Source organism: Cavenderia fasciculata, assembly GCF_000203815.1.
Source record: "Cavenderia fasciculata unplaced genomic scaffold Scf_ET2XIPL01COFD4-5, whole genome shotgun sequence".
NCBI lineage: Eukaryota > Evosea > Eumycetozoa > Acytosteliales > Cavenderiaceae > Cavenderia > Cavenderia fasciculata.
The window spans coordinates 2,420,378-2,448,142 of NW_004457695.1; the positions used below are offsets into that span (position 1 = coordinate 2,420,378).

Consider the following 27,765-nt stretch of genomic DNA (forward strand, 5'->3'; position numbering starts at 1 on the left):
AGGTATCCTCATTATTAATATATTCAATCAAACCAATCAATCATTTTTAAAAAAAAAGTTTAAAATTAATTAAATAAATATATTTAAACAAAAGGCATAAAATATTATACAAAATACAATATAACAACAAACCCTTTTTAACGACTTCACGAAAAAAAACTTCTTCTTCAACAAAGAGATAGTTTGAATCGTATATTTGGTGATTTCTAACTATCTATGTAAATTTATTATAAATTAATAAAAAAGTATGATACTTTATTTTGGATTATTATTGTTCTTTGGGACTTCCTCTTGATCCAATTTCAATTTTACAAGTTCTTTTAAATACAGTGTTTGCCAACCTATTGGTTGCTGGTGATTGTGAATTTGGTGAAGTATTTCCATTATTATTATGATGATGATTATTATTATTAAGATTCCTACTACTATTATTATTGCTTGAAAAACTATTATTATTATTATTATTATTGGTGGTATTATTTAAATTATGATTGTTGTTAGTATTATTATTGTTATTATTATTTTCTTGTAAAATATGATTACTACTTGGTTGTTGTTGTAAATTTAGTAATAATTGAGTTCTATTATTCTTTCTCCAAGAGAAATTGTCAATCTCTGGACCGTTTTCAAGTATTGATACAATGTGAGAAAGTTTAGCATGACGAGCGAGATCCAATGGAGTACCACGTTTCGAACAAATGTTAAACAAAGCGCCATGAATGAGCAAAGTGTTGACTACATTGGCACGACCGGTTGTAACGGCATAGTGGAGAGGTGTCTCACCACCCTGTGTCAACGAATTGGGGTTGGCGCCATTCTGGAGTAGCAGAGCGACCACATCATTGAGACCCTTAAAGGCGGCCGAATGTAGTGGTGTTTCACCGTGTCTAGTGCCATTGTTAATGTCGAGACCCTTTTCGAGCATCATCAAGACGGCTTCCTTTCGCTTTTCAGTGTATGGATGTCTGACAAAGTAATGGAGGACAGAGGCACCGTCACGGTTCTTGATGTTCACGTCAATGGTCGGCACTTGAAGCAGCAATTTACAAATATCGGCGTTGCCAGAGTAGGCGGCCGAGTGCAGGGGTGTCCAGCCGTTACTGTCAATGTTGTTGATCGTGTCCCACTCAATCTCGAGTATCTTTTCAACCTTTTCAATCTGGTCGGCTGCAACGGCCACATGCAACATGCTCTTGGACTCGTTGAGAGAGGGTGTAGCCTTTTTCTGGGTGACCTTGAGTGTGAGCACCTCGGTAGTGGTGCCTTGGTCCGAATAACAGTCCTCGCTTGATCCCTCGGTTGACTCGTCCCACAACTCGACCACAGTGTTGAGCTCGTTTTCAAGACGTGCAAACGTGTTCATGACGAGACCACCAATCGGTACGATATTGAGCACCTTTTCATTCTTGGCATCCTCGAGACGTTGCATCTCTTGGAGGTAGACGAGATCCGACAACATGTCTTCAATCCAAATAATAGTCTGTTGGTCGTGGAGATGAGCGGGTTGCTTCTTTTGCTCGTCCAACAACTTGGTGCAAAGTGTATTGTGAAATTCTGATGGCTGGATATCAAAGTGTTCGCAAATTACAATTCTTGCCTTTTTAATAAACTCTCCAATCACTGGATAGATCTCTTCCTTTAGTTCTCTGACAAGTTGTAGAGGTGAGTTTAAAAACTTGTTGGATTGTGTAAGAATGGGTCGGTCATTAAAACTACCAACTTCACTACTTGCACTTGTATTTGCTCCAGTTGCTAAATCTGTCGTCGTCACAACAACTGCAGTGGTGGTTGTTGTTGTTGTTGCTATTTGTTGTTGTTGTTGTTTGTTGTATGAAGATGCGTCAACTGGGATACTACCACCACTTGTTCTGATGTTACCAATTGTTGCTTGATCATTGCCACTATCACTCGTGCGAATATAAGCACCAATCTTGGGAGTTGGAGGTGATGGTTTGACATCATCAAATTCATTTGTTGTGGCTGTACTACTATTACCACTACTATTATTGTTGTTTGTTATACATATGCTACTTGATCGACTCAATGTATTCTTTCTACTTCCACCACTAGTATTACTAATTGTATCAGCTGTTGCCAAGTCTACACCACCATTACTATCTGATGTATGGTCATCTTGTCCATCACCCAACTTTGATTCAACATCATCTTGAATTTGAATAATTTCAATGACATGTTCACGAGGATCAAGAATCTTTTGGATGAGGATAAGATTAGAGATGACATCTTTCATGTTGGTTGGTGGTTGTTCAATGTAGTTTTCGGGTACAGCTACAAAGTTGTACCCTCTCTCTGAGAGAAAGTCACTGACACGGCTGTCGATACGCTTTAACCACCATTCAGTCATTTCCTCCTTCATGGTACCGTTCATAAGGTTACGCTTTTGGATCTTGAGTTGATCGAGTACCAACTCGCAGTCACCGAGGAATTGCTTGACCTTGCTACGTGCCAACGCGATATGCTGGCATCCACGCAAGTCGGCAATAGTCGTTTCGTAACGAGGCATAAAGAGGAAGCGTTGGTCAACCGTCGCAACGTGTGCGTCGATGCGCTCTGTCATCTCCTTTTCAAGTTCCTTGTAAAAGGGGTGGTCGGGTGTATTGTACAAAGTGGCCAACGTGCTGTGTGTAATCTTGAGTCTCTCCAAGTCAAACAGTGTAAACGACGATGTATTGAGCAAGAGGTTAATGTCGACACCAAGTGACAAGAGGTAGTTGATAGTCTGTTGCTTGCTCTCTTCCAAAACTTGTGAAAAGAATGTTTCGGTTGGCTGATAGATCAATTTCTCAATCATACGAAGATCGCGTAATGCTTCAAGTGTCTGTTTGTTGAGTGGCAAGATATCCTCAATGCCAACCACCACTGTCTCACTCTCCTCTGCACTAAACCACAGGTTGAGACTATAATCTCCACGTTCACCAGTGTATCTGGCAAATTGTGCCTTTGGTTTGAATGACTTTTTCTCCAAATACTCTGGTACTGAGAAGCTTGTCTTTTGTGTCTTTACTTGTTGTATCCATTGATGTGTTGTATTATTATTAGTATTGGTAGTAGGTGGATGTGTAGGAGTGATAGGAGTGGTTGTAGTACCTACTACTACTCCCTGTTGTTGATGTGGTTGTGGTTGAATAATATGTTGTTGATTATGATGGAATAGGGTAGATGATGCGTTACTAGAGTAAGAGGATGGAGCAAATGAGCTGACACCTGAACTGTACAATCCCTGTGTCGACGCGACGCTGTTGGCAATAGATGACAAGTTGTCGGCTGATGTGTTTGTGTTGCCGTTGACATTGCCGGCACTGGTGGGACCACCACTAGCGCTACCGGCCTGACTTGTGCTCCCAGTAGAGCTGTTCATCGAGCTCTTGAATCCGATGATAGTCTTTTTCATTGACTTGCTCATATTGTGGTAGTCGTGGAAACGGACGACTACAAGGTCTCCCTTTTTAAGCTTGTCTACACCACGCAAGATAGACGCGTATCGACGCACTGCCTTGGCAATTTGCGCAGTATCAGACAACGCACTCCAATTGATAATATTGATGAGCAACTGCTCACGTGTTGTAGAGATGGTAGTTGCCTGGAATGTGGCGCTGTCTTCGATGGCTGTCTCGCCACCATGTACATTGTCCTTGCCACTGCCCTTTTCCTTGTCCGTCAACTTTAATATTTCATAGTCACGTGCCAACTTGTTCAACAAGTCGTCGTTGGGGATAAGCCCAACAACGCAGCTGTCCACATCGGTTGTATAATTTGTCAAATAGGCGACCATCTGATGCGACGTATCAACGAGCACCTTTTGCTTTTCAATCATCAGTCCCTCGACCATACGCAAGTAGTACTGTATCAGCGACAGATAGTGCTGTGCCTTTGCCTCTGTCAGCAGTGTCTTTGTCTTTACCATACGCTCTCTAAATATATCTGCCAATGACATTGCCCTCATTGTTCTACAATGATTGATTGCATTTAAACATGGTGATAATTGATCCTACGAGTAATAAACAACAACAAACATATTAGTTACATTCATACTACAACTTTAATAGTAATAATAATAACAAAGTTGGTGACTGATACATACTTGAAATAAATAGAATACACTTGCAGCCACCATATTTTTATCTTTTGTATTCTTGAATGATTTTGACTCAACCTTTACAAAACTACTTGACTTGTTGCTGCTGCCGCTGTTATTGTTGCCTTTGAGTGTACCACCCTTTTCTAGTTTGTAGTCAAAGTCACCTAGTACCGAGGAGCCAGTACTGAGTACTCTGTGGCCACTTGGCAACGTCAGATTGTCCAGATACTTGAACAATTCACCGACATTGCTTATGAATTGTTTCTCTAGATTGGCTGCCTTTATATTAACTGATGCCATCTGTTATTATTGTTGTAGTAGAGAGAGAGAGTAGTCAACTACTACTCTACTACTCTATCTTTTTCTTTTCTTTTCTTTTCTTTTTTCAAGTCCGATGACTATTCAGATCGATCTACTTTTCTGTTGATTTAAAGTTTTATCTGTATGTCTTCTGTATGTCTGTGTCTGTATATCTCTTATCTGTTTGTTGTAATTGAATTGTGTTGCTCTAAGATATTAAACAAAAAACAATGTGTGTTGAGAGAGAGAGTGATAATTGGTGGTGAGATAGGGAAGAAGGCTGTTTGTTGTTTAAACTGTTAGGGGGGGCAGAAGGGAAAAAAAAATAAAAAATGGTGGGCGGCTTGATTTCCACGGTTTTTTTGGCTGTTGATTTTTTTGGGGGATGGATTTAATCGATTTGAAATCAGAGTTCTTTTTCTGTTTTTAGAACTCAAAAGAGGGAGGAGGTGATGCGAAAAACAACGAATCTAAAATGAATCTCCTCAGTTAATTAATAAAATAAATAAATAAATAAATAAATATAAATATATTTTGTTGTAATATATATAGGTGTAATGTTAGTGGATTATTAGTAGTATGAAGACTATGTATGATCTAGTCGAGCGAGTTGAGTTGTTATTAAATGAATAAATTAATATAAGAAAAAAAGAATAATGTGATGTCAGATGATGATTGAAATCAAAGGGGCTGCAAATATACGATGTTGGAAATTAAATTTAAAAACAGAACAATTGTTCAAGCGACTATTCTTGAGGAAAATGTTATCAAGAAGCTCATGGAAGCCCAATCTTGGTTTTTTTTGGAAAATAAAAACAAAAAATCAGATCACCTCGATTGTGATGATGTCAAGAGCTCCCCCTTCCACATCATCGTCGTCGGTGTTTGCTTGATGACGATTGTAACAACAGGGAAAAAGATTAATAAAATTATCCTTAAAAACTTGAGAATTTTCGAAACCAATTGCCTATTCAAGCGAGATACTATTCCAATGAACTTGTCTTGGTGATTAAAGTACAATCATCAATATAACCACCAACACCTTGGTTTCTCTCTGGTTAAACTAAAAGTATTTCTCATGCTTTTCCTTGCTTTTGATTCATTATGACTGGACATATATTACAATACAATAGGTGCCACATCATGAGGAAAGAGAAATATATATAAAAATAAATAACATCAACGATTCATATTTTTAACTACTTGATTGATTGATTGATTGATTGATTGATTTGTGTTTTTAAAACTGACAAGGGTAGTATATTTTTATAGTTTTGTTTTTTGTTTTTTTTTTTGACTAATTATTAATTATTATTATTATTATTATTATTATTTGGAGTTGTTCTTTATATTCTTTTGATTTAAATATCCCAATCAATTGGAACGTAAACATATGGGAAAAACTTTTCAGAGGCATCTTCTTCACCCTTGCCAGAGATGTGTTGTGAACCTAAATATTTGAATTGGTCGAGGAGGACATCACGGAGCTTACGATCTTCCTTCTTGTGTGGCTTCATGAGGATGGCTTGGAAGTTCATTGGGATACCAAATCTCAATACGGATTCGACAAATACACGCAATGCCTTCAAGTGAATCCAAGCAACAAAGGATTCTGGGAATTGGATACGGCACCATCTGATGAACGATGTCTTGTAGTTCTTTTGATCTTCGGACAATTTCGATCTTTCTTGTGGCTTATTTTCAGTCTCTGTCTTGAAATCTCTTACTACCCACCTAAACAAAAAGAATATTATTATGGTTAGTCATCACATTTCTCATTCTCATTCACTCAATGTTCAATATTTATATTTCTATATACTACATACTTTCTTTCTTGACATTTGATTCTAAAGTTGTCATAGAACTTTCTAAATACACATACACCATAGAGAACATAGTCATTGTCTTGTTCAATCTTCTTTGCCGATCTCATGAGAACAAACTTGGAGAGTTCGTCAGAGAGGTTTTCGTATGTAGCCAAAAATTCCTTTTCCATCGATTGTGGAATAACAATAAATGCAGTTGTAAGATATTCAGATTGAGTATTATTTTCAGTGGTAATCAATTCATTTAAACTTCTAACTTGGAGATTACCTCTATAATAAATAATAATAATAAATTGGGTTAATATATAAAGATAACTGGACAAGTAGGTTTGTTGGTTTTTGTTGTTTCATACAATAATTTTCTTTCTTCAGCAACAACAGAAGAGGTAAGTGAATTATAATCTGTCAACTTGGCTCTCAAATCTTCATCTAATTTAGCAACAGTCTACGATATGATGTATCAATATTAGTATATATGTTGTTATTGTTTGTTTTTTAAAATGTCATTCTTACGCTTTGAATCTTATCTACAATCTCTTGAAGAGATGACTTTGGATTGAATTTAGCATCATCCCATTGGAACTTTGAAAGGTACTGTTGGATGTTTTGTCCGTTGATTGACAAACCTTTTTCCTTTCCTGGCTTTGAACCAACAAGATCGGTCAATTGCTTGCTAATCTTCTTTGAGGTCAATTCTACAAAGTTATCAACCTTTGCCAAATCGTCATTTAAAGCAATTAAAGAGTTTAATGTTCCAACTCTGAGTGCTGGTATCTAGTGTAAGTAGAGTTTTGATAATATTAGATTAAAGAAAAGTGTTAATAGTTTATATATATATATAAAGTTGGTTAAGTGATCGATCGAGATATAGATAGATAGTAAGATAGATATAGAGATATATTGATTCTTCAACCATTCATTCATCCTATCCTCTTTTGGATCTTTTTGTTCTTCTTCTTTCGTCTTTTTTTTTTGTAGTATGTCGATTATAATATAATACTCGAATGACGAATATATCTTTTGTTCTAATTATAAACCAAATATGTTTTTAAACCAATTCATCAATTCATTCTCTATATCTATATTCTATATATCTATATCGTCGATCCTCTATATATATATATATATATATATCTTGATGCCTACATTAAATTTAACATTCTCTGAAAGTGAATTCTCTTTGGCAGTCTTTGTGTTGACAATGTCAAAGATATCGGCACCAGGTCTGTTTGGTGCAGAGATTAACCAGAATACTTGACTTTCTGACATCTTGTCTATATGTATATTATTGTTATATGTTGTATTATCGTATCAAATCGGAGAGAGTTGTTGGGAGGGAGGGAGGGAGGAGGTTGATGTGAAGAAACAGTTGGTGTTGGTTATAGAGAGTTAACTACGACTGACGACTGACTGTTTGCTAATAATACAATGTACTCTGTGAATAATACTAACTAATAAACTAGAGCTAGCTTGTGTTGTTTGTTGTTTATTGAGGTCTAGGACTGTTGATGATATTATTATGTTTATTAGTAATAATGGTGGTGGCGTGGTGTGAGAGAATAGGCGTTTTCAAAAAGATAAAAAAATCTTTGGAAAAAAAAAAATTCAATAACCTCTGTTGCCTCTCACCCAGGGCTCCTCTCTCATTCCTTTTTCTCTTTCGCTTTTTCATTCAGACCAAAACAACACGACCCTCTACCAGTATCATTCACGCGATTTTTTTAAACACAACAACAATCAAGATAAGGTGATACCTATCTATTCTAATTATATCTATCTCTATATTTATGCTGTACAATTTTATTTAATATTTAATATATGAAAATATATTTATATATTTTTTTTTTGATTGATCGATTGATCGTTCAATCTATCGATTGGTGGAACATGCATGTACCATGATTTGTCATTATTATTGGCTAATAACGATATTTGTATAATTACCACCACTTTGGTGAAGTTGTTGTTGGTGTCCTCCTTTTAATGGTAATTCTTTGGTACCTGAAACATGCATCTTGTTGGCACCATCCACTCCATCTTCTTCATCATCTTTGTCTCCTAATTTTTTAACACATTCCTTGTGAATACGATTGGTTACTTGGATTTTAAGTTCTTGAAGTCTCTTTAATTGTAATTTCAATTGTTCTTGTTCCAACAATTTCTGTTCTTGTCTAATTTGTTGTTGGAGCTTTGCAACCTCTTCGTCATCTGGCTTGTCTTCGTCTTCTTTTTTGTTATGGTCAAGGTCAAAGTAAGCAGTCACACGTGATGTACCAAAGAAGGACTGTTTGACAGGCTTTTTTTTGGCCTTGTCTTTTTCAGACTGTGATTTGGAAGTGTCAACCTTCATCTCGTCGATACAGTCCTCTACAGCATCGTAACTGCCTCTATACACCTCTGACGTGTATCCAGCCTTGTCAATACGTTTGTAGATACTTCTAATGATAGTTGACATCCATCTACCTCGCTTCATCGTATCCATGAGAATCTGGGTGACAAAGCTCAATACTCTTTCAAACTCGTCAAAGTTGGCATCTTCCAATTGACTGAAATACTTGGCTTGTGTTTTACCAAGAACCTTTTCAATCTCGCCAACCTCGAGGTTGATGTCTAGCCATCCTGCAGCTGGACCAGTTCCAGAGGTTGTGAATTGTTTGAGATCATCGTCGGGACTATTGGCAGTGGCAGCTGGAGTAGGAGTTGCATTGTTGATGGTTGTTGTCTTGGAGACAACTTGGACTGGTGGTATTTGTATCTGAGTGGGGTCGGCCAGTGCAGCGATAATGGCATTTTGGTAAGAGTCTACTGACAGAATGGGATCTTTGAGTGTAAAGGTTTTAGAGACTATCACATCAAATGTACCAAACTGACTTGCAAAGATGAGGAACTTTCTCATCAATACAAATCTAAACTTTAAACAAAACTTTACTTTTCTATCATCGATCTTGATAAAGTGTGGTTTCTGAAATACATTGACCGATATTCCATCTTCTGCAAACTGTTTTGCTATTGTTAAACTTTGATTAAATAAATCAAATAAATCTTTTACTCCTTGTGGAATTGTAAATGGTAATTTTGGTGTTTCCATTATTATTATTATTACTTTTTTCAAAAAAATATATTATTATTACTATTATAGGTTAAATTTGAATTAAAAAAAAGAGAGACAATGAATGTGGAGGTATAATATCGCAATCTGTCCAAGAAGAGAGCAAGAATTAAATTTAAAAGAATTAAAAAAAAAAGAAATATCTGTGTCAAAAAGCATACCTTGTCACGTGATCATCCGGATGACCGTTTGGTTGGCTACCGACTTCAACGCATTAAGATTCTTTGAAGAGAATGGTTAACCAATCAATCAATCTCCAATGAAACCACTTTTTAAAAAGACATTCATTTCTGATCTAGATTTGATTTAAGATAACACGTTAGCAAGATACAAGAAAGGATGAATAATATCTTTATACAAACACTAAGAGCAAGAGAGAGAGAGAGAAAGAAAGGATGACTTATCTTATGTTTTCGATCGTGCAGTATTGTCTAGACCAAACCATCATAACCATGATCGATCATAAAACATTTTCCAACAAATAGGGATGTTCATATATAGTTTATACTTGAAAATAGAGTATATAATATAAATATATAATATAATAGATGGATCATCACTCTATGATATCTTTACTATGATCAAAATCATCTATAAATGAATGAATGAATGAATGAATGAATCTAGTGGTACACAAAAATATTTTAACAATCGACCTAAGATTTAGTTATATCTTTTTTATTCAATAAAAAAACAAAATAAATAAATATTAATTATCTGATGTTTAAAATGGTAGAAGTAGTTTTAAAAGATAAAATCATTGGGTTGGTTGATCCAATAATGGTTTAGTTTAAAAGGGTGTCCTCCAAAATGTATTATGGATCACTATTCACTTTTCTTACAATACTAAATAAATAATTAAATAATTTAATTATCATCATGTCTAATGTGTACTTCCAACCACCTCCTCCACACCCTAGTAAGATTGATCAATTATAACAATATAGTTACCATATAAATATACCTGCCTATTTACTTTTGATTGGACACTAATCTTTTTTTCTTTTTCTTTTTCTTTTTCTATACTAAAAAAGTGAATCATCATCGTAAAAGACAATTACCATTATTATACCCAATAGTTGAACAAATCAACCTATTCTTTAAAGTAAGAGGATTTGGATTGGAACATTTACCAATTGTTGCATCTTATAGTGATATTTTATTGGGTGTTGCATTGCAATTGGTGAAAATTAAATCTTATATTGATAGTTTTTTTGGTATCATTGCTCGGTATGACTCAAATGTTGTCATTGGCCAAATCAATCTATTTATAAAGGATTTAATCGAGATTAATAACAGTCAAACCCAAGTACACCAGAAATTGTCTGATATCATTTCGAACATTCCCAACAACAAAGATGTAGACATTCTAAACAACATTGTACCTTTTCTACAATTTGAAATCGATCTAATATCATTATTGAAATCAATGAGTGAATCCATGTTGAAAAAGAATTATGATTCTATATCCAAATCTATCCAAAATATAATCATCCTATTTGATCAAAATAATTCTTTTTTTAAAATCTAATTAGATTTAATAAAGGTCAAAATGTCTGATATTAATTTATTGTTTAAAACATAGAGATTGGATAGAGCATGATGGTGGATGGATGGTGGATAGAGCATGGATGGTGGATGGATGGATGGTTGGTGGATGGATAGATGGTGGATAGAGCATAGATGGTGGATGGTGGATGGATGGATGGATAGATGGTGGATAGAGCATGGATGGTGGATGGATGGATGGTTGGTGGATGGATAGATGGTGGATAGAGCATAGATGGTGGATGGTGGATGGATGGATGGATGGATAGAGCATGGATGGATGGATGGTGGATAGAGCATGGATGGTGGATGGATGGTGGATAGAGGACAGACGGATGGATAGTGATAGTGGATGGTTGAGGATGGATGGATGGTAGATGGATAGATAGATAGATAGATAGATGGATGGATAGTTGATGAGGATGGATGGATATGGATGGATGGATGGATGGATGGATGGATGGATGGATGGATGGATGGATGGATGGATGGATGGTGAATAGAGGATGGATAGATGATGGATGGTTGATAGAGGATGAATGGTGGTGGATGTGGATGGAATGTTATAGAAATATAAGTCTTTGATTTAATTATAATTAAAAAGATATTTAATTTTATTGGTTTCTTTGTATTAAGCAATCATTATAATATAAAACCCAACTATAATCCTTTGCTGATGTCAATAAAATAATATTACGATATTCAAAGCTGGGTTTTTGATTCTATTTTAATGAATTGAACCATGATGCATTCTCGATTTTCCACTTTATGTCGGACAATGGGCGATGGTCGATTATGCAATGGTAGCAGAGATTGATAAAGACAGATGATGGTTGACTATAGTCTACCAAGGATAATGGATGGATAGACAATAGATGGATGATCAAGAGATGGTAGATGGTGGATGGATGGCAGACAGAGGAGGACCACTATCTACCATCCATCATCGATTTTCTATCATGTATCAACTATATAGTACATTGCTGATATCCCCTAAAATATATAATTAAAATACTATATTAATATAAATTTATTATATTAATATTATTATTACCTTTGAGTTTGTCTTTATGGAATCTATCTTGATCAATCTATTCCAATACTAACATATCATATTGCATCAACTAGTATATCTATCTCTATTTATATATATATATATATGTATGAATATAAATTGATATGTGAGTAACAAGTTTAATTATAATTATAAATCCAAGAAAAATAAAATAATAAATGGTCTGATCAAAAAGTCAGAGTTGGTGAAGTGGTGTGGGCTTTTTTATTTTATTTTTATTTTAAAAGTTTTAATTTGAATAAATTTAATTTACAAACCCATAAAGCATCTTTGGATGAACACCTTTATAAAGACACATATTGCTACAGTTGTAGTGTCACAAATATTTGTTACAAATAATTATTACAATTCTGATGATGAATTAATTAATTTTAAATTCGTCAGAAAAACAATATTGATTTGGAGGGTAAAAGAATTAATTAATAAATAAATAAAAAATAATAAATAAAAAAGAGAGGGAAAAAATAGAAAAAAAGAAAGATAGAAATAAATAGAAAAATATTGTTTTGGTTGTTCCCATGTTTAGACCATGGGAACAGTCCAAAAAAAAAAAAAAAAGCCCCCCAATGCGAAGAAAATCGACTTACACGGGGGCGAACCTGGGAAACCCTCTGGGTAAAAGTAATTTAATATCTTTTTGTAAAGGAAACCACTTGGGTAAAAGTAATTGAATATCTTTTTTGGGGTATAAAAGCCTAAGGACGTGGAACATGGATGGACGATGATGGACTGGACAACGGACATGGACGATGGCAAAGGAAAATGTATAAAAAGAAAAGAGTAGGAAGAGAGGGAAACCACTTGGGTAAAAGTAATTGAATATCTTTTTTTTAGAAAAGAAGAGGATTGTAATTGGTTGTTGTTGTAATTATTATTATTAGTTATTGTGGTTGGTTATTATTAGTTTTTGTAGTTGCCAAATTACTATTATTATTCGTTATTGTTTTATTAAGATGTTGTTATTACCAAAAGAGTTGAAGAGAATAATGATTAGTGTACCTATAAAATAAAAAGAAAAAGAGACAGTAAATTTATAACTAATTATCAACATTTGATACAGAGTTAATTATGTTGGTCTACGAATGGTGGTGATTGTTGCTTGGAAATTGGTACTCTTGATCACTGGATTTGGGACGGGCGACTGACTAGAGGATTGGTGATGAATGAATGATTGATTGGTGAATGAGGGGTGTGGATTGGAGTGATTGGTAAAGATTGTAATGTTATTATGATTATTCTTTGTTGTAATTGGAATGTTATTATTTGTTGGTGAACAATGAGGGTGTTGTCTGTCTATGTAAGAGGAATGGTTGTTGTTGTTATTATTATTTGTTGGTCTTGTGTTGTTATTTGTTTTTGTATTTTTGTTATTATTGTTGTTATGATTATGATTAATATTTTTTGTTTGATTGTTGGTTGAGATGAATGTTTCAACATGGTTGAAGCATGAAAATGATGATGATGATGAGTTGGTGTTGAGATTAATATTTTTGCATTTTATGTAGTTATTGTTATTATTGTTGTTATTATTTGCATTATTTAATGACTGTGGATTGAAGTGGTTGGCAAAGATTGTAATATTATTACTATTATTATTGGTTGGTGAACAATGAATGGTTTGTCTGTCTGTGGAAGAGGAATAATTGTTGTTGTTATTATTATTGTTATTATTATTATTATTAATATTTTTTGTTTGATTTCTAGTTGAAATGAATGATTCAACATGGTTGAAACATGAAAATGATGATGATGATGATGAGTTGAAATGTTTAGGTGAAATGGATGATGAATGAATTAATGAATAATTATTATTATTATTTGATTGATTACTATTAAAAAGAATTGATTGGTTTTTAACATGGTCTAAACATGTTAATGAATTAAATTTTGTGCTTCTACTGTTCGATTGAACAGACTCCTCCTGATCTAAATTAATATTGTTGGTGGTTGTTGAATGATTTGGTGATTGACAATGAAACAAAACATCACTAGAGTTTAATGGTAATTGAGAATGAGATTGAGACAAAACATTTAAATTAAAAGGAATTGACATTGTGGATGAATTAAAAGATAAATTATTGTTATTATTTGAGGATGGTGGAGTGATTTGTGAATGTGGATTGTGAATTGAATTGTGAGTGTGGATTGTGGTGAGGATTGTATGATTGATTGGTGATGATGGTTGTTGTTGTATTGTTGAATGATTTGAATGATTGGTTCCGAAACAGTCGAGAGAATCAAAATAATTGTTGGTATCTCTAAAAATAATAAAAGAGGAATCAGTAAAATGCTTTAAATTGTCAGAGATTGTTACCGCGTTGTTTTGTAATCTTGAAACGTTGGAGTGTCTTGAAAATGGTCTTGTCTTTGATATTGGACACATTGAGATTATTGTTGTTGGATTGTTTAATGTGTCTAAGTAAGAGGAATAATTGTTGTTATTATTATTTGTTGGTCTTGTGTTGTTATTTGTTTTTGTATTTTTGTTATTGTTGTTGTTATTATTATTATTAATATTTTTTGATTGATTGTTGGTTGAGATGATTGTTTCAACATGGTTGAAGCATGAGAATGATGATGATGAGTTGTTGTTATTATTGTTTATATTATTTGCATTATTTAATGGCTGTGGATTGAAGTGGTTGGCAAAGATTGTAATATTATTACGATTATTATTGGTTGGTGAACAATGAATGGTTTGTCTGTCTGTGGAAGAGGAATAATTGTTTTATTATTATTATTATTATTATTTGTTGTTGTGACGTTATTATTATTATTATTTGTATTTTTGTTATTGTTATTATTATTATTATTATTAGAAGATTGTCCAATGGTTTGAGGATTGTGGATCGATTGGAAATGAATGTGGAGGGTGGATGGATTGGTGAGGATTGTGAGATTGTTTGATTGGCAATGAGTTAAAATATTACTTGAATTAAAACATGGAATCGATGATTGATGGCCATAGAAGAATGAATTATTATTATTATTATTATTATTGATGGAAATGATTGGTTGATGATCGAAACATGGGATTGAATTTGTTGTTTTGTTGTTGTTTGATTGAACATCTATAAGAATGTGGTTGTTGGTTGTTGAGTGATTTAATGGTAATTGAAAATTAAAAGGAATTGACATGGATGATGTATTAAAAAATAAATAATTATTATTGTAGTTAGGAACGAATGAATGATTTGATTGACATTGAGTATCACTTGAATTATAAAATAAAATGGTTGATTGATGGAAAGAAATACTATTATTATTATGAATTGATTGATGTTCAACATGGTTGAACAATGAGATTGTAATTGTGTTGTTGTTGTTGTTGTTTTTGTTGTTGTTCAATTGAAATGACACCTCATTCTGCTCCTCCTCTTCTGCTAAAAGAAAATGGTTGGTTGTTGAATGATTAAAGAGTATTGGTGATGATTGACAATTGGTTGAAACATCACTTGAATTAAATGGAGTGTACATGTATAATGAGTGAATAAGTGAGGCTGATTCATTGGTATTATTTTTGTTGTTATTATTATTATTTGAGGATGGTGGAGTGATTTGTGAATATTGATTGTGAGTTGATTTGTGAATGTGGATTGTGGTGAGGATTGTGTCATGATTGAGTGGTGATGATGATGGTTGTTGTTGTTGTATTGTTGTATGATTTGAATGATTGGTTCCGAAACAGTTGAGAGAATCAAAATAATTGTTGGCAACTTTGGTATCTATAAAAATAAAAGAAGAGGAATCAGTAGAATGCTTTAAATTGTCAGAGCTTGTTACCGCGTTGTTGTTGTTTTCTATTCTTGAGATGTTGCTGGAGTATCTTGAAAATGGTCTGGTCTTTGATCTTGTTGAATTAATTGTATTTGGTAATAAATATAATGTTGATGATGATGATGATGATGTGGAAGTGTTTGAAGAGTTAAAATAATCACATGAAAATGGAATAGGCGAAATCAATGATGATGAATGAATTAATGAAAAATAGTTATTATTATTATTATTATTATTCGATTGATTATTAATTGGAATTGATTGATGTTTAACATTGTCTAAACATGTTAATGAATTTGTGATGTTTATGATGCTTTTGTTCAATTGAACAAACTCTAAAAGAATGAGGTTGTTGGTTGTTGAATGAGTTAAAAAATCACTAGATTTAAAACATGGAATCGATGATTGATGGTCATTGAAGAATGAAATATTATTATTATTATTATCTAAGGGAATTTTTTGGTTGAAATATGAAAATGGGATTGCACTGTTGTTGTTCAATTGAACAGATTCCTCCTCCTCTAAGATGAGATTTGATTGATGGTTAGCATTGAAACACGAGATTGAAATTTGACTGCTGTGGAAGTCCTCCTCCTCCTCCTCCTCCTCTAAAATAATATGGTTTTTGGTTGAATGATTTGAGATACACAAAACATGGCTTGAGTTAAAGAGAATATTGTCTGAAAACGATGGAAAACTACGAATTGGTAATGGATAGCTAAAGGAAATTAATTGATGTTCAACAAGGTTGAAACATGAGATTGTGGTGTTGCTGGTGTTACTGTTGTTGGTTGAGTGATTTAATGGTAACTGGAAATGGGATTGGGACAAAACATTAAAAGGAATTGAAATTGATGAATTAAAAGATAAATTATTATTATTATTATTTTTGTTATATACAAGAATAAAAGTATGGTTTGATGGTAAATGACATTGAGAAACAATATGATTTGAATCAAATTGGGTTTGTGAAATAGATGAATCGATATCGTTATTATTATTGTTGTTGATGTTTTTGTTGTTTTTGTTATTTTTGTTTTTGTTAAGAATGATTGGATGTTCAAAATGATTAAAAGATGACAATGAAACGGATGATGGCTGCATCATCATAGACAAAGAAATATTTTTATTTTGGATGATAGTCGATTGTTGTTCAACTTGGTTGAACAATGAAAAAGATGACAATGAATTGGTGTCGTTGACAAAGACATATTGGTTGTTGCAAGACATATTGGCAAAAACAGATGATACAACGATACACAAAATAAAGATGATAATTAATGGGTTCATGATTGGATAATTAATGTAAATAAATGATTTTTGGTTGTTGATAGGTAGTAGTAATGATTGTGTTGCTGTAAGACTATAGATAGATGGTAAGTAGAAAAAAAAAAAAACAAGAGAAAGAGAAATGGTTAATTAAAGTTTAAGAGTTTGAGTTGGATATAGTATAGAGAAGGTAAAAGAGAGGGAGAGAAAGAAAGAGAGAGAGATAATAGTAGAACACTATTATTATCTGTATATCATACGATTTTTGAAACAAGTTTCATAAAAGAAATAAAGTGGATGATCAGTGGATAATATAGAGTATGAGAGAGAGACTGAGAGAAGGTTGGTTAGGGTACCAAGAAATACTAGGTAATATTATTTAAATATTTTTAATATTAGTTTGTGTGTGGGTAGTGGGGGGTTTATATATATCTGATGCGAATAATTAATTTTCATTGCTGGATGATGGTGATGATTTTGTGGGTGGTGGGGGTTTCTTGTCTCACAGTCTGTCTGTCGTCTTAAACGAGTTTGACTAAAAAGGGAATGCAATCAACACACCCAATTAAATTTGATGTTCATTGGCTGTCTGCCGCACACTGACACGCACGCACAAACTCTAACAAACGAGTGCTGCACTAAGCAGCAGCAGCAGAGCGCGCATTGCAAGTTCAGTAAACCATGTGGTGCTGTCATGATTGATTGATTGATTGATTTCCTGTCGATGCAATAGTAATTACAATCTTGGAGAAAGACAAATATATAATCATAAAAGAGTCATTCATTTTGGTCAATCATATTAATAAATAAATAAATAAATAAATTAAAATTGTCAATTGAGTTCCAAAAAAAAAGAAAAGTGTAACCTGTACTATATTAAATGCTTTTGTAATTAACCAATATACTATACACTATGATAGTACATACTACTGTAACATACAGTAGTATGTACTATCATAGTGTATATCTCATAAATGAGATATTCACTAGGTATTGTGTAACCTTACTTAAACGACAACAAGTATCGTACGACATAAGTATGTTTTATTTTAGATGATCAATTTTGTAGTATATTTATTTATTTAATTTTTTATAGTTTTAGACCATATTCTTTAAGACACAACCTTCAAAAGCAAGACCAGGACCAAAGGCAAGAGAGATAGAGTATTGAGGTAGTGACTTTGAATGACGAGCATGTTCGAGTACAAAGATGACCGATGCACTAGACATGTTGCCGTAGTTTCGGTAGATGTCCCACGAGTGTTGGTTCTGCTTGGATGTGATGCCAAGACTCTGCTCGATCGACATGAGGATAGCCTTTCCACCAGTGTGTATGAGGAATTCGCATTCCTTGGGTGTGAGGTCTTGTGTTTGACTCTTGTTCTTGGCCAAGAGATCATTGACAAACGACTCGATACCACCTCCGATGTGGTGCGGGATGGACTGGTCGAGACCGAGGTCCCATCCATCGGTACTAATATCCCATGTCATTGTGTGTGCAGTGTCTGGTACCGATCTAGTCATAGAACCAATCACCTCAAAGAGTGGGTGTTCGTAGATGGTTGGGTTACAACCGAGAATGTAGGCGGCTGAACCGTCGGCAAAGATGGTCGACGCTACGATTTGGTCAACACCTTCCTTGGTCGAGAAATGGGTGCTACATATCTCTGTGCAGACTACCAGAACACGGTTCTTGGGATGTTTGCTTGCAAGTGGTACAGCGGCACGCATCGACGAGAGACCGGCTAGACAACCCATAAAATTGACAGATAGACGTTCAATATCCTTGTTGAGACCGAGACGTTGGATCAGCACAAAGTTGATGTCAGGCACGACGACACCAGTTGATGACACAGACACAATGTGAGTAATATCTTGGATACTACCACCCCACTCTTTAATGGCCTTTTCACAGGCACGTTGTGAGAGATCGGGTGCACACTTTTGGAACTGACGATTAACATCATTGATATTTTCATTCTTGCGATGACGTAGAGCAGTCTCTTCGCGCAATGGATTACGGTATAGGTATCTAGTGTTGATTTGCGATTGCTCAAAGATCTTGGACACCTTGTCGACGACCAACGGGTCGCTCGAAAAGTCCTTGGACATGACGGCCGACAACTCTGACTGCTTGAGTGGCTCGTTGGGCACAGCCGTTCCAATACCCAAAATGTATGGGTTGTTGTTGCTTGTTGGTGCAGTCTGCATCAAACTTGGTGACATGATTGATGATAGACGACGGTTGACAATGGCAGCTGGATGTTTCATTGGCGATGACGACGAGTTGGTAGAAGCAGCGGCGGCAGCAGCAGCAGAGGCAGCAGACAATGGTGGAAGTGGAGATGCGACAGACGATGGAAGACTGTGGTTGCGACTGACATTGGCAGAGATCTTGGGAGACCCAATCAAATGGTGTTGCTTTGGTTGTTGCATAGGTTTTTGTACCATTGGAGATGACTTTACCTTTACTGGCTCTTCTGCAACCGGTGTGGTTGATCCGACCACCATGTTGGGGTTGGGCAGAGATGCAGGGGTTGTAGTCTTGGCAAGAACTGGTTTCTTGGTGACTGCTGCTGCTTTAGCAGATACTCCAGTCGATGGGATACCCTTGGCTTGTACAACCTTTTCAACAAGATCATTGATACTCGAAGAGGAGAGTTGAATATGCGAGAATAGATTCTTGTTTTCAAACTCCTTGTCAATCCATCCCTTGAATTGGACGGTCAACAACGAGTCTAGACCATAGTCCTTTAACTTGGTGTCTAGGTTGAGCTTGGACTTGTTGATCGAGAGTAGGTCGGATACCTTGTTGGTCAGCTTTTCAAGGACACTTTCACTCGTGAAACTTTCCTTTTGCGATGCTCCACCTATTCCTCCATTCGACGATGATGAAGATCTTGCATTGCGTTCAGAGCCAGCATAGATGAGATGCTCCATCTTGGGACGCATGTGTTCGTAAGAGTCGAAAAAGAGTGATGTGACCATTGGCGTGATGACGAGTTGGTAGAGATTCAATGCGCCGCTAGTGTTGAGCACGTTGGATTGGTTGAGTGCTGCTTCTAGAGCACCAAAGAACTTGCCGATCGAGAGGACGGGCAGTCCACGACTGGCAAACAACGATTGGATAGCTTCATTCTCGGCGACCTTTCCACTGGCGTCGAGGGGACCCCAGTTGATAGCGAGTGCAGGGAGACCGGCTTGACGACGGAAGTTGGCGAGAGAGTCGAGTACGGCATTGGCAGAGTTGTAGGCTGCCTGGTCATAGTATCCAATCACACCAGTAATCGACGAGAACAAGATAAAGTGTGACAACTTCCAACAGTTGATGATTGACAGACGATGCAAGTTGATAGCACCCAACACCTTTGGATTGTGGACATTGGAGATGTTTTCAGCGGTCACCTTGGAGATGGGCACATCGTCATAGACAGCGGCCAAATGGAAGACGGCGCGGACGGGTGGTGCGTTGGCCAGTTTGTTCTTGACGGTCTGGGTGAGGTTCTCCATGACCGACACGTCGCAGCTTGCAAATACAATGTTGACCAAACGCTTGTGTGGCTCTTTCATCAGCTTTTCAAGCTTCCACTTTAACGAGGACTTTGAAATGACGATGATGTGAGACACCTTGGAGTGTTTGATGAACCAGGCAATGATTTGCAACGAGATACCAGTCTGGCCGGTAATGATGATCGTGTCCTTGAGGTCGACGAGATAGTTGGATTTGGCAACCTCAACCTTTTCATTCTTTTGCTCGTGATGCAAAATGTCAGAGCAGTCAATGATGATCTTTCCAATGTGACCACGCTCGCCAAGTGATTCAATGGCTTCCTTGGAACGTTCAGCAGCGTATACTTGGATGGGTAGTTTGTTGAGCTTACCCTCTGCGACCCAACCGACGATGGTTTCTAGCATCTTTTGGAGTTGCTTTGGTTTCTCGTCGATAAGACGTTCCAAGTCAACACCACAATACTGAATGTCTCCCTTAAAGTTACCCATGTCTAATGGTTCGTTGGCATAGATGTGGGTGACGGACAGATCGGCGATACGACCAAACGACGACATTGATTCAAAGTTGGATTGGGTGTACTCGCCAGACAAAGTGTTGACAAGACAGTCGATCTTTCCTCTAAGCTCGGCGGCATACTCTTTGTCACGAGTGCTGTAGATATGCTTGATCATAGAGCCATACTGTTGGACAAGATAGTTCTTCTTGTCCTTGGAACCGACTGTTGCGTAGATGCTACCGTCAGCAGCACCCTTCATCTTGAGCAGGTTGAGACAGGCGAGACCGACACCACCAGTGGCCGAGTGGATCAGGGCAGTCTCGTCCTCGTCCATGTGGTTGACCTTAAAGAGCGAGTGGTAGGCAGTACAGTAGACGACGGGCAGCGATGCAGCTTCAGAGTACGAGATGGACTCTGGTTTCTGGACAACGAGGTGTTGCGAGGTGGTTACATGCGATGCAAGACTGTGACGGGCAAATCCGAGTACTTGGTCGCCAATCTTCCACTGGCTGACAGCAGACCCAATGCGAGTTATGGTGCCAGAACATTCTAGACCAAATGGTGGGTTGTAGATATCACCCTTTCTAAATATCTCGGCTGGCAACAATCCCTTGTAAAAGAGGTTGTCTTTAAAGTTGACACCGACTGCTTGCACCTTGATTTCAATGTCATTGGGTGCGAGTACCTCGGGCAACGTGCAGAATTGGTAGTCGAGACTTTGCTTGGACTTGCAGTAGAGCTTGTCGACGTTGGTCTCGTAGGCGACCTGCGATTTCTTGGCGTCGACGGGCTCGATGAGTTGGCGATTCTGGAAGAGACGTGGTACCAAGACAGCACCGTCCTTTTTGACGATATACTCCTTGTCGGCCATCTCCATCGATACGAGCTTGATGATGAATGCCAAGTCGGCAGTATCCTCTTCTTCAATGTCGATCGAGTAGATTTGGAGTGCAGTGTCTGCGTACTCGTTCATAGCAGTACGGGTCAACCCAATCAACGAGGCATTGAGATAGTTCTTGCTGGTACGTTGGGCACACTTGGTGAGCACGACAATCTTGGGGACATGCACACCTCTCTCGGCCATAGCTCCGGCCAGTTGGAAGAGCTTGGTGAGTTGGTAGGTCACGAGTTGGTAGTTTCCATTGAGTGTCTCGACACCAGTCATAAAGAATGCAATCGAGCTCTTGGACAAGCTTGCTTCAATAGTCTTTTCATCTTGGAGTGATGGGTTGCGGAGTAACTCTGTTTCAATCACATCGACTTTCTCTTGACACAGTACGAGTGAGTCACGGAGATACTTGGAGATGAGAGACTTGCGACCTTCGATAGTTGGACTGTTGACACCATTGTTGGTGAGACCGTTGGCGAGTGTGGCACTACCTGGTACAATCATAGAACAGTAGGCGACAGAGTCACGACTGACTCTAAACTCGGATATACTCTGCTTTTGGGCGTGTACGACAAACGAGTGGTCTTGTCCAATTTCCTTTTCTTCAAAGTTGATAAATGACACTGGGTAACGGAACCCACCAATTTGGTTACACAACAATTCAGACCATTCGTTGGGACGGATGGCACAATGCTCGGTACGGAACTGGTCACTAAACTGCCACCATTGATGGAAACATCCAAACACAATGTCAGAGAATGTCATCTTGGGTGAAGGTTCGATAAACATTAACCAACCATTTGGTGCGAGCATATCGTATAGTTGACGAATACCCTTTTCCAAATCAGCAACGGCATGCAATACATAGGACATTACAATACAATCATAATCGGATGGAAGGAATGATTGAGAGGCATAGTCGAGTTCAAGATTCAGTGTCTTGTAAACCATCTTGATACATCCATTACTCTTTTCAATCACCTTTTGGAACTTGGATTGAATGTCAGAGTTGATAAACGATGCTGAAATATCGGTAAAGGTGTAGACAACCTCGACACCGGACTTTTCATAAGTAGTACCTTCAAAGAGTGATGCCAACTTGGTCAAGAGCTTGGTGGTGAGTGAACCAGTACCACCTCCAACTTCGAGTATTTTGATCACCTTTTTACAGTCTTGGTCAGACTTTGTGACAATATTACCAATGGCCTTTTGGATTGTGCTACCAACTTGCTCCAAATAATAGTCAACGGCTGTTGAAGAGGTGTAAAAGGAGCTGAGAAGGTTATTCTCAAACAGCGAGTGACAGGCAGTGCTGTCACCTTGGAGCAGACGTGGAATGATAGAGGTTGCACGCTCGATCAATGTCAACTCGAGATTGGCATCGGGATACTTGGCAAGAACCTTTGACTTTAGATCGATGGGAGACATGGATTGATAGTCTGCAGCCGATGGCACCAAAGAATGGATTTCAAACAGTCTTGTAAGGAAACGAGTAAAGCTAGTGTCGATACCAACTGACTTCATGTATTGTTCCATGGTCTGTGCATTCTTCTTGGTCCAGTCCCATCCACTGATAGTCTCTAATGTCTCTTTTAACAAGAGACAACAGTAGTTGACAAAATCAGTGTCTACAAGTACTTGACTCTTATCGTGTAACTCGGTCATCGGATCGGCCATGATAGAGGTTGGGATGGGAAGAGATGACTCTTTGGATTGCCAGTTGATAGTGTAGACTTGGTCAGATGGCTTCTTGATAGTGTTGACCTTGTACTTTTCCAACGATTTCAATGTGAAGCGACCAACCTCTACAATGACTTGACCGTCCTGTCCAATCAATTGACAGGTTGCATGCACCTGGGTAGAGTGATCGGTTGGGTTGAGTATACGAGTGTAGAGATAGAGTTGGTCAATTTCATCGGTTTGGTTAAAGAGGGTCTGCGGATAGACTTGCATCTTGTCGACTCGTTCAACTACAAAATGTTGGTTGCTGTCTTCTAGAATACCCAATACGCCATGGAAACAATTATCCAATACCATTGCATTCAACACTCTCTTGTAGTTGTTTCGGTGGTTCTCAATGACCTCGTTGCCATCAAAGCTGAGCAGACACAGAGATTCAAAGTTTGGACCAACCCACAACTTGTCAATCACCTGGAAGTGTTTGCCATAGCCGAGACCAAGTCGAACGATTCTATGGTAGAGTTCGGAACGATCGATTGAACAAACATCACAATCGGCCTTGAGTTGCAACAAATCAACCTTGGGTACAGATGTGAGACTTTGGAGGATAGTGTCGTTGAGGATCTGGCTCGATGACTGTGGGTTCAGTTGGATCTTGGCCTTGCACATTTTACTCCATTTCTTTTGGTTGATCGAATCCTTTTGGTAGAATTGGAATTGGTATACATTCTTGGAGATACGATCGATCGTAGTCTGGAGATGTTGTTGCTCACCCTCGACCAAAAAGAACGGGCTGAGAAACTCGATGGATTGGATGAGGATGGACGTGTGGGCAGCTGTCAGTTGGTCATTTGAATGCTTCTCCAAGTACTCGACTGCCTCTAGGATAATGTCGAGGTAGCCTGCACCAGGGAAGATGGGCTTACCACGCACCTTGTGGTCCTTCAAGTAGGCATAGCAGTTCTTTTTGACGTCAATGATGGTTTCAAAACTCTCCTGCCCGTTCAAGTGTTTCTTCCAACCGATTAAATCGATTGTTGGACCCTTGAGACGGAGGTCGTGACTGTACAACGACTCGTTCCAGTACTGGGTATCACTCTCCCATTGATAACGGGGTAGGATGTTGGTCACCTCCTTCCAGAGATTGGTCGATAGGATAGACTCATCAAACTGTGTGCCAAAGTCAATATTGACACCTTGACAATACAACTGTGCCACCGACGAGTAGAATGTCAACAACTCATCCTTGGAACGGTGGAGTGCCGACATTACGTTGGTACGCAAACCGGCATTACCACACTTGTTGATGAGATAGGCGAGTGTTGGGTGAGGAGTGATCTCGAGGTACACTAGACGCTTGTGTTGGTTGCTCTTGGTGTACTTTGATAGATTGGAAATAGCCTTTTCAAAGTGGACTGGTTCACGAAGGTTCTTGTAGATGTATTGAGCATCGACTGGGGTGGTTTGGAGATCACCATAGACTGTCGAGAACAATGGCACCATTGGACGGAATGTGGATGGCAGATCGGCCAATGATTCAAGTACCTCCTTTTTAATGGCCTTTTGGTAGGATGAATGGAACGAGCATGGAGACTTGAGGAAGGCATTAAAGATACCCTCCTTTGTAAGCTGGCTGGCTAGTTCTTTTAATCTATCCTCCTTTCCAGTGACGACGATTGATTCTGGAGCATTGTAACAGGCAATCTCCAAATCATGGAACTCATTTCCATACTTTTCGTCAAATGATTGCGAACCAAGACTGATGGCCAACATCTTACCGCTTCCAATAGTCTTGTTTTGCAACATACTTCTATAATATACAATTTTAATGGCTGATTCTAATGAAATGGCACCTGAAAAGTATGCAGATGTTACTTCACCAAAACTATAAGAGAGAAAAAGAGTAAGTTAAAAGTTAAATAATTAAATATAATATTATATATTTATATATTTATATTTATATTTCTTTTTAATTAATTTATAGTTACCTATGGCCAATAACCATTGAAGGTTGAATACCAAACTTTCCATAAAGAGCAACCAAACCCATTTGAATTAAAAATAAGGCAGGTTGAGCAATGATTGGAGTGTTGATGGTGATTTGATCGTCTTCGGCAATGGAACCGATCTTTTCCCAAACACTATAGCCACAGTACTTTTTCAATAGGTCGTCACAAATGTCAATAGTGTCTTTGAATACTGGTTCAGCTTCATAAAGCTTTCTACCCATTCCATTCCATTGTGGACCTTGACCAACAAATACAAAGCAAACTGGGATATCCTCTCCAGGTACATTGTCACTGCTAGAAAGAACATTAGAGATGGCTGGATTGGTTCCTTCGAGGTACTCTTTCCAATCCTTGGCAATGACCACCTTACGGTGAAGTAAATTGGCCTTCATGGTGGATTGATGTAATGCAAACTCTTGGAAATTAATCATATGATGATAGTTTGTATTATCCTTTACCTCTTGTTCATATTTATCCAATGACCATTCAGAATTTGAACTTGTAGGAACCATATAATATTTTTCTTTTTCAGCTCTAGAGGAAAAGAGAGTAATCAAAAAAAAAAAAATAACAAATTAATTAATATTAATTATTATTATTATTATTTTTTTTTATAATATTTATATTTATATTTATAGATTTAACATACAAAGAATAATCAGGTTCTTGATTAATATATTCTTGAACAACTAAATGACAATTGGCACCACCAAATCCAAATGAATTGATACCAATATTTACAATTTGGTCCTCTGGGAACACTTCAATTTCATTTACGACTTGGATGTGGTATTGATCGAATGGAATCTTTGGATTGGGTTGGTTAAAGTGGATACTTGGTACCAACATACGATTCTTTAACATCAGAGATGACTTGATGAGAGAGGCAATACCGGCAGCAGATTCCAAATGACCGATATTGGTTTTGAATGATCCAACTTTCAAGGGAAAGTCTTGTGAATGGTTACTAGTAAAAACGTTAGAGAGAGCTCCAACTTCGATTGGATCACCAACAGGAGTACCAGTTCCATGGCACTCTACATAGTAAATATCATTTGCAGCAAGCTCACTCTTCTCAAGTGCACTTGCGATATTTTTGGATTGTGATTCACCCGATGGTGTTGTCAAAGATGACTTGTCAAAAGATCCATCTTCATTCATATTTGAACCAAGGATGACTCCATAAATTCTATTTTTATCTTTTTCTGCTTGTTCTAATGATTTTAAAATCACCTAAACAAAACAAAACAAAAATAGATTAAAACAGTGGTTTGTTAGAATAATGAAAATATATAATTATTAATTATTTTTTTTTTTAGTTATATATTTTTCAACTTACAATTCCAGCACCTTCACCACGAACATAACCATTGGCATCGGCATCAAAAGTTTTACATCTTCCATCTGGATTGAGAACTCCTAGACTGGAAAAAGCAACACTGGTCGATGGGTCCAACAAGGCATTGACACCTCCACAGATGGCAACTTTACAATCGCCGTTGGCGATGGATTGGAGACCCAAAGAAACAGAAGCAAGAGAGCTGGAACAAGCAGTATCGACGGTAAGCGATGGACCACGGAAATCGTAGCAGTAAGAGATACGGTTAGATATGATCGAGGCATTGCTACCGGTCATGGCATAGGGGGATTGTTCGGAAACGTCCTTGTATTGCAACTTCATGTAGTCGTGGTTACTGACACCCATAAAGACACCAGTGTCGGTTCCTCGGAGAATGGTTGGGGAAATTCCAGCATCTTCGAGTGCCTCCCACACAAGTGTGAGCAGGATTCTTTGCTGGGGATCGATCAATGGAGCCTCTTTGGGAGAGATGCCAAAGAATAGACTGTCAAAACATTTCCATTCGTTCATGTTGAGGAAACCCCCATATTTATTATTAATCATATCAGTGTCATTGTAGGTAGAGCTCCAACGGTCCTTGGTAACAACAGATACACCGTCGAAACCTTGAAGCAATTGACTCCACAACTCTGTTGGAGTTTTGGATCCACCTGGCAATCTAAAACCAAGTCCTACAATGGCAACCTTGTTATTATTATTATTAGTCATTATTATTATTTATTATTATTATTATTATTTATGTTTGTTGTTTGTGTAAGTTATTAAACAATATGTGTGTGTGGTTGAGGGGGGGTATTTATTTAATAGATTTAAAAAA

At 37.1% G+C, this 27,765-nt stretch overlaps 6 protein-coding genes across 6 annotated transcripts; 1 reads left to right on the plus strand and 5 right to left on the minus strand.

Moving 5' to 3' along the window:
- Positions 1-268: 268 nt before the first annotated feature.
- On the minus strand, positions 269-4,399 carry DFA_08545 (uncharacterized protein; the record flags this gene model as incomplete). Its single annotated transcript, XM_004355980.1, has 2 exons — positions 269-4,009; positions 4,103-4,399. The coding sequence occupies 2 exons, from the start codon at positions 4,397-4,399 to the stop codon at positions 269-271; spliced, it is 4,038 nt and encodes a 1,345-aa protein (XP_004356033.1).
- Positions 4,400-5,760: 1,361 nt separating this feature from the next.
- Positions 5,761-7,494, minus strand: vatC (H(+)-transporting ATPase; the record flags this gene model as incomplete). The annotated part of the gene is made up of 5 exons (XM_004355981.1): positions 5,761-6,133; positions 6,226-6,495; positions 6,579-6,670; positions 6,739-6,999; positions 7,372-7,494. 5 exons carry the CDS (start codon positions 7,492-7,494, stop codon positions 5,761-5,763), a joined length of 1,119 nt encoding a protein of 372 aa, XP_004356034.1.
- A 110-nt stretch (positions 7,495-7,604) lies between these two features.
- On the minus strand, positions 7,605-9,313 carry DFA_08547 (uncharacterized protein; the record flags this gene model as incomplete). Its single annotated transcript, XM_004355982.1, has 2 exons — positions 7,605-7,672; positions 8,170-9,313. The coding sequence occupies 2 exons, from the start codon at positions 9,311-9,313 to the stop codon at positions 7,605-7,607; spliced, it is 1,212 nt and encodes a 403-aa protein (XP_004356035.1).
- A 1,648-nt stretch (positions 9,314-10,961) lies between these two features.
- On the plus strand, positions 10,962-11,099 carry DFA_08548 (uncharacterized protein; the record flags this gene model as incomplete). The annotated part of the gene is made up of 1 exon (XM_004355983.1): positions 10,962-11,099. The coding sequence occupies one exon, from the start codon at positions 10,962-10,964 to the stop codon at positions 11,097-11,099; it is 138 nt and encodes a 45-aa protein (XP_004356036.1).
- A 1,924-nt stretch (positions 11,100-13,023) lies between these two features.
- On the minus strand, positions 13,024-17,961 carry DFA_08549 (uncharacterized protein; the record flags this gene model as incomplete). Its single annotated transcript, XM_004355984.1, has 4 exons — positions 13,024-14,583; positions 14,625-17,089; positions 17,264-17,368; positions 17,931-17,961. 4 exons carry the CDS (start codon positions 17,959-17,961, stop codon positions 13,024-13,026), a joined length of 4,161 nt encoding a protein of 1,386 aa, XP_004356037.1.
- Positions 17,962-18,101: 140 nt separating this feature from the next.
- stlA (putative polyketide synthase) lies at positions 18,102-27,656 on the minus strand (the record flags this gene model as incomplete). The annotated part of the gene is made up of 4 exons (XM_004355985.1): positions 18,102-25,464; positions 25,568-26,122; positions 26,238-26,821; positions 26,928-27,656. 4 exons carry the CDS (start codon positions 27,654-27,656, stop codon positions 18,102-18,104), a joined length of 9,231 nt encoding a protein of 3,076 aa, XP_004356038.1.
- Between the last annotated feature and the right edge of the window lie 109 nt (positions 27,657-27,765).